At 46.1% G+C, this 7,426-nt stretch overlaps 1 protein-coding gene across 1 annotated transcript in view; it reads right to left on the reverse strand.

The window, feature by feature from the left end:
* Positions 1 to 7,426, reverse strand: part of ALPK2 (alpha kinase 2) — a 115,431-nt gene that overhangs the window by 37,512 nt on the left and 70,493 nt on the right. The window contains 3 exon segments of the mRNA XM_007450122.1: positions 137 to 172; positions 273 to 400; positions 5,128 to 5,275. Coding sequence (XP_007450184.1) covers positions 137 to 172; positions 273 to 400; positions 5,128 to 5,275 — 312 coding nt within the window.

Consider the following 7,426-nt stretch of genomic DNA (forward strand, 5'->3'; position numbering starts at 1 on the left):
ATTCGTTTCCCAGGCATTCCGGAGCTCTCTCCTCCTTGGTTCAAAGCGTCGATGGGGGAACGTTGCCTACCATTGCCTATATTTCATGCTTTAGGATGCACCCATTTCCTCTGACGTCCAGCTCAGGTTAGCTTACCTTTAACATCTGGGTGACTTGAAAGTTGTTTGAGAACTGGAAGATGACAGAGAAGAGAATGCCTTCAGTACAAATCGGCATTCTGAACTGGTAGGGGCTAGTGGTTTTCACTGGAAACGGCAAAGCTGAGGTTTACCTTCTGTGGTGAGGTTAAATTCCGCAGTCACTTTCCCGTAACTGTTCTTGATGCAGCAAGAATAGAGGCCCTGGTCCTTCTGACTGGCTTGAAGGATGGCCAAGGACACAGTGGAGCTGTCTCCTGCTCTGCAGTGGGGGACATGAACGTAGGCATGCGTCACCATTCTGAAGTTGCACTTTTCTAACAGGAGAAAGAAACTAACGCTTCCCTGCCCTCGTGAGTTCAGCCAACGGGCTGGCTGAATGACAAGATCGTGATCAGCTGTTAAAGTTAACTTATTTGTAGGAGACGATCAGCATGTTTTGGCTTCACACCCTCACTTCAATATGCAATATCAATGCACGGAAACACCTGGGAGGTTTGACTGCCATTAGTAGAGCAAAGAATGGAAAATGTGAATTCTGGGTGCTTTCGTTGACATTTCTGCTCAGAATTCCTCAGTTGTGTTACTAATCCAGGTGTCCTGGGCTCAAAGGAAACCTGAAAGTTCCAAACCCAGACACAGTAAGAGACAATAGAAAGGGGGTCTTTGTTGTATATAAGGACTCATGGGCTGAAGACTTTAATAGTGTGCTCCCCCAGCAAAGACCATCCATCCATCTGCCCACCCAATCTCAAGTCCCAAGTCTGTGCTCTAAACAGAAAAACGTGGTGATGACGGTCATGGCTAATGTGTATTGAGCACTTGGTATGTGTCAGGCATTGGGCACATCACTTTAAGGACTATTCCGTGCCATCCTTGGAGCAATCTAACAAATACTATTACTGTCCGCAGTTCACAGAAGAGGAAACAGAGGCACAGTGAGATTAAGCAAGGGGGCTAAGGTCACACAGCTGATAAGAGTAGACTCAGGACTCAAACCAGATAACCTGACTCTGGTACCCTCCTCTTGACTGTGATAAGCTGCCTCCCAGTGATTTGTGATTCCTGCCCTCAAATCGGGCAACTGAGATTAGAGTTAAAGCCACAATCTTTGTTCCAAAGTCTCAAACAGAAAATTTACTTTGCAGCCAAAAAGCTACTCGAATATTATTCTAGTTTTGTTCTATACGGTGAATTTTATTACACATTCACCAAGGTCATGTGTGTGCAGTGTATGTTTTGGTTCATTTCACAATTCAACAGCAAAATCCATTCATCTCAGTTTGCATAGTCAACAGAAGTATTCGTTATCGTTTAGCTTTTCAGTAGACTTCAAGCCTCCGATTTACACATGCCTCTTCTGGAATGTACCCGTGGCTTAAAACAAAGTCCACTAAATCATAATACTTCCTCCAAGCACATCCTGAATGTATGGTTGAAAGTGGTCATGAACAAGCCCAGTTATAAGGGGAGGATTTCCTGGACGGGCTGCCAAATACCAAGTCACCGGGGGGAGGGGCGGGGGGCGTGCCGTATCCTCCTCTAGAGGCCTGTTGATCAGCACAGCATTTGTGTCCCTGAAAGGGGCAGTTGAGATCGGCCAGAAAGGCTGGCGGCTGAACTAAAATGGTCCCGTGACAAGTTCCTTCCGGCCAAGAAATCCCGATGCTTGGCACAGAATCTCGGCGGCCTTTTTCTGTCTTGACCCACAGAGGCCTTCTAGGAGGGGTAGCTGAGGAGTCACAAAGACCTGGATTCGACTCCTGAGCTGAGCTCTGGTCTCTCGCCCTCAGTTTCCTTGTCTGGGAAAGAGGAAGGAGCAAGATCCCCTCCTGGGTGTGCATGAGTAGCAACTGACACCTGGCACGTGAAGCCTAACTGAGGGGTCTAGTCTGGGGAGTGGCCATGACCATCAGCGGGGGTCAGCTGCTGTGTGCCCAGTACCGGGGGATCTGGTGATGGGGAAAAGGCACAGTCTTCACCCGTGAGGGTCTTCCAGTCTGGGAGGAGACAAACAGAAAACACCCATAACTGGGAGAAGTGAAAAGAAGTGGTCTTGCACCTTTTTGAATAGGGGGAAAGCTCCGTTTCATATCCTGTTAGCCTGTAAGGGACACAGGTTTTTGCTTTTAGGGAGAGGAACGGCCAAATGCACAAAGGGCCAAACAGGAGTGGAGCTTAGCTGGGGAGACAAGTGCAACAAAAGAAGCTCCAAGTGTGACCAGAGTTAACACAGCCAAGAACTAAATCGGCTGGAGGGAAAGGGCATGTAAACTGGGGGCTTCTCAGAAGAGCCCAGAATCCATCAGCAGCCCCAGGGAGCAGGCGTGAGGATTGCCAGCACCCACTGCCCACCTTCCAGCCTGGGTGGAGACGTCCTACCAACGGCCAACCAAGGAGAACCTGCCTCTAATGGCAGCCAGCTCTTTTCTCCCTGCTTGTCCAGCAGGAATGATGTGATCTGTGCTCAGCTTTCAGCCAATCCACTCCATGGGGACAATGGCCCTTTCTAAAGCCCAGGCCACTCCCAAGCACCTCTCTCCCCAGAGTGGAGAATGGGTTCCTGGTTACCAAGGAGGTGCTGACGGCCAAGGTAGCACTGAAGGGTGCCAGCTTGAGATCTTCATAGAGCCATTGCACAAGCTACCACTTTCTTCTTGGTTTCCTCAGAGAACATTCACCTTGTCCTAGCCACAAGAATGTGTCCTGACACCTAATTTCCAGAATTTAGCCTATTAAGGAAAAGTATCCTAAACTTGGGGACGAAGGCAACAGGATGATTGAGTGTCCTTTGTATGTCACTGTTTAATGGGCTCACCCAAGGAGAGTTTAGTTATAGGAGATGCTCCTCTGTTGGACTTTGCTATTTACTCTTTAAACATCTTTGTAAGATGTTACAGAAAAACCCAAACAAACTTTTTGGTCAACCCAATAGAACCCACCCAGTTATAACTTCTCCTGGACAGAAACCTACAAAAGATAACTCCCAAGGTTTATTACCTGTTGAACATTAACAAGTTTCGTATCCATTTGCAAACATTCCAGCATTCTTTTGCCTGATTAACTGTATAAATTCATTCCTCAGATGTTCCTTTAAACAGCTTTCCCATCTTACTCATTATTTAATGAGTTAGAGAAGGAAGATCTTTGTTACATGTTCCTATTACATTTGTTTGACAGGTCAACTTTTTCATAACTATATCTTGACAAGGCAGTGAGAGATTTCTTGGAGGGACATGTAAAGGAAACATGCAGGGCTTCCCTGGTGGCGCAGTGGTTGAGAGTCCGCCTGCCGATGCAGGGGGCACGGGTTCGTGCCCCGGTCCGGGAAGATCCCACATGCCGCGGAGCGGCTGGGCCCGTGAGCCACGGCCGCTGAGCCGGCGCGTCCAGAGCCTGTGCTCCGCAACGGGAGAGGCCACAACAGTGAGAGGCCCGCGTACCGCAAAAAAAAAAAAAAAAAGGAAACATCCAACCAGAATTAGGGGTGAAAATTTGATAACGTTTGAAAATCCACCTGAAATATAAATGACTTAATATCAAAGGAGTTATGACTCCCAAATCTCCAGTGGTAGCACAGGGAGGGCACACGGGTATGCCTAAGCCAGACAGTGTTACCAAGAAGAATGAAGCCAACCTCACCAAGAACTTAAAGGCCTTGGCCACGTGTCATTAGTAGATGGCATGCCTACTAAGGTCACACACTTTCTAGAGGGAGGCTAGGTTTTCTAAAGACACCTCAGATGGAAAAGGGACCTGAAAGATTCAAGTGCCAATATTCAGCTTAGATCAAGAGCAAAAAACACTGGTTCATTTTCTTGGCTGACGGCTACGGAAAGTACTTTAAATGAATAATTAGCACTTTTTCTTTTTTTAATAAAGCTCTAGGGAACCACCTTGATTTTTTAAAAGATCAAGCCATTTATTCTTCATTGTAATTCTCAAGCCTTGCATAAGACAAGCAGGGTAATGATGGCCTTTTAGGCAAAGCAGCTTTATTACAATCATAGTTATAGGAGATAACTAGATAACTAGTTGGATTTTTGTGGAGTGATGTTACAGAAATGAAACTATAGCTCGTCTTCCATCGTTGCATTTGGAACAATTTCCAGATGTGTTCCAAGCTGACTTTTGATTTAATTTCACAGAAAACTGGTTTCTCTCACTTTTTCAGCCTATTTGTGATAAGATTAGTCGGTTAAGAACACCTCCCGTGACTCAGGGAGCTGTACTAGGACCTCCTTTGGCAGAAAGGAGCTTCTGAGAATTGTCTGAGTTAGGCTGGTTTCCATCGAACCAGGGCATCTGTTTCTAGAATGAGTCACACCTCCTCAGGTGCAAAAGACGAAGCTTGATTTGCCAGTTCACTGGAGCAAGCATTTATTGCTGGAAAGCCTCTTGAGGAAGGTTCATTCCACACGGGGTATTCTTGGCAATGATGCTCACTCATCTCTCCCCTCCTCCCCTTCAGCTCCTCTAACCTATGGCCCCAGATATAAACTGGTTTTCCCATCTTAGAGATGGCAGCTTACCACCCTGGGTAGATGCCACTTTTCTGTAACCTCACAGATTGTTTTTTCCTTTTGATTTACCTTCTTAGCTTTTTGTTAGGTTAATGGGAATTTATGAGAACAGCAAAATGCACGGGCATATAAAAGAGAGCTCTTTAATCCTGGGACCACAGGACCTCAGACTAGAAGATGATTGGACAGGTTCCCCTGATTTTAAAAACTGTGATGAAAGGTTTGTGCCTTCCTAAGACCACCAAACGTGATGGTAGCTGAGGCAAGCAAGAGCGCTTCACCATCCTCCCTGTCCAGGTATCTGTCCTTTTGTTACTTACTCTTCTTGGATACTTTGGGTGTGGAGTTTCTGCTTCAATCTTCCTTTTACTTCCTATAATTTACTATTTTCCTTTAGAACCATGTTGTGAAATAAACAACCAACTGTGAAAAGTAACCGGGTGGGGGTGGGGGGTGGATATCGCACCTTCTCTGCACTTGGGCTATCGACTTTGAATCTTTCATCCACCAGATAGTAGAATCTTCATGAATCTCTGCAAACTGGCAGCTTAATTTTACATTTCCAGAGTGGTCGGGGAACATCTCAGCCTGGATCTTTTTCAGTAATACTGGAGCTGGAAACAAGAAACTTGTAGGTCAGTGTTCTTATAAGAATTGCAGAGAGCTTTAGGGTGGGCAAGAGACTTTCCCATTTTATCACATTTAATTCTCACTACAATCCCAAGAGACAGGGATAATAATTATTACACTCCATTTGGTGGGTGAGGAAATCTGGTTGCCTGAGGGGAGATGGCACTTTCCTAAACAGATAGAAAATGAACAAGTCAGTAATAGGAAACTCCCACTTTTCATTACTTAAAATTCCTGAGTGAGGTCTGCAATGCACGAAGTGAGACAGAACTTGAAACTTAAAAAAAAAATGATGGGAGGGATGGGGGTTGTAGATACCGAGTCTATAGGATCTGGGCCAAATAAAGATGCTTTTAGATGACTACCAGATGATTCAGGTCAAAATTAAAGCTGGGGGTTAGGAAGTAGAATAAAATCTGGACTAGCCGAGTAATGTGGCTCAGCCCCCAGGTGTAAAAGGCAACAACAGTACGTCATTTGCTGAAGAATATTCATCCATCTTTCCCCTTGATCACAGTTATCTTTGCAGAAAGATACCGGACATCACTGCAATCCATTAGGGTATCAATTTCATTAGTGAAAGAGAACCGTCTACTTGAATGAAATAGGAGCGATACACAATTCCCAGGGGTTAGGCTGAGCTCTTTTTAAATCAGGGACCAGAGGGTGGCACACCAGGTAAATGTGTAATTACTCAGGGCAGCCACTGGGCGGCAGCCTAGACAAGAGGAGGATGGCTGACACAGCCAGGTGGTCAGAATAATTTGGCAGGTAGAGGTTACTGGAAACGTGGTGTCGGTCTATTTCACACTGAGTTTCATAATTACACAGCTTTGGTAACAAAATGTTATAGAATCCACAGCCAAGCCAAAAGTCATCAATACCGATGCTTTGTTTGCTGCCTCAGATTCCACTACTGTGAAATCGTTAATGTGTTAAATGTGCCTCCCACCTCTTGGCAACAGACTTGGCTTGGATAGCAGTGCGTACTGAAAAGCCTGTTTTCTTCCCAGGAACTAATAATGGGGCGCTTGGGTAACAAATTCTTGCATTAGAGAGTAGCTCAGGGTACTAACAATATTATGGGAGAAAGATTAAATATACCAAGTCCTTACTGACGGCAGAACTCATTTCACTTCATCTGGCCCTACCTAGCTACCGGTGCTAGGTGCTCTGGCCCACGGTGGCAAGCTCTTTCTCTAGAGTCTTGACCGAGCCCACTGCCCCACCTGGGACATATTTCCTCAAAGGCCCTTCCTGGGTGATTTGCTGATACCTAAGTGTTCCTAAGGCTGCCAACCCTGTCCACAACCCGTTGTAAGTTCTGAAGACAAAATTGGGGGAGGGGAATTCAGGGAAAGGCATAAAATGGGCAGAACTAAATGAGGGTCTAGGATAGGAAGCTGGCTTGGTCAGGAGGCCTCAGGGCTTTGGGAAATGACACCTGTCTGTGTGGGATGGAGGGAAAAAACAAAACAAAACAGAGGGAGCTAAAATGAGGCTCGAGAGGGAAGCTAGGTTTATCTGCGGTGTATATTCTGGCCAAGTGTTGAGGGTAAAGGATAGAGAAGTCCCCTGTGACTATAAAGCTTTGGTTGTACTAAGCTTTGAATGTGGAAAAAAAGTTTACTCAAGTTTGTTCTATTTCTTTCAGAGTTATCCAAGTCATCCCTAACATCCCAACACACACACACACACTCCTAACTCCTACCCAGCCCACCCCCAGAAGGCTGTGCTCCCTGTGGCTGCAGTCCTTCATGCCTGGAGAGGCAGCTCCGGAGATCAAATCCTCCAATGGCTCCTGGATGGTCCTTTCTCCCGCGGAAACAGACAAGAATTCCAAATAAGATTTTTTTCCTCTGGGCTGAAACCACTTGAGATCTCTTGAAAACATGGTTTCATTCTTTCTAAATATGTTTTAAACCTCGGAAAGCAGTTTTGTGTTTGATCTTTTCAGGAGCAGGGGCTGTGGGCCCGTTGGCTGAGGTCTGGGAACACAGTAAGCACTGAGGTAAGAGGAAAAGCCTCTCCCCCGGGGTTAGGGAGGGCCGCAGCGCTCTGCTCCAGCTTGGGCAGGCAGGTAACCTGGCTGCAAGCTCTTCTGACTTCTGCCAGGTTTCATGGGAAGGGAAAGA

Source organism: Lipotes vexillifer, unplaced genomic scaffold (assembly GCF_000442215.2).
Source record: "Lipotes vexillifer unplaced genomic scaffold, Lipotes_vexillifer_v1.1 scaffold79, whole genome shotgun sequence".
NCBI lineage: Eukaryota > Metazoa > Chordata > Mammalia > Artiodactyla > Lipotidae > Lipotes > Lipotes vexillifer.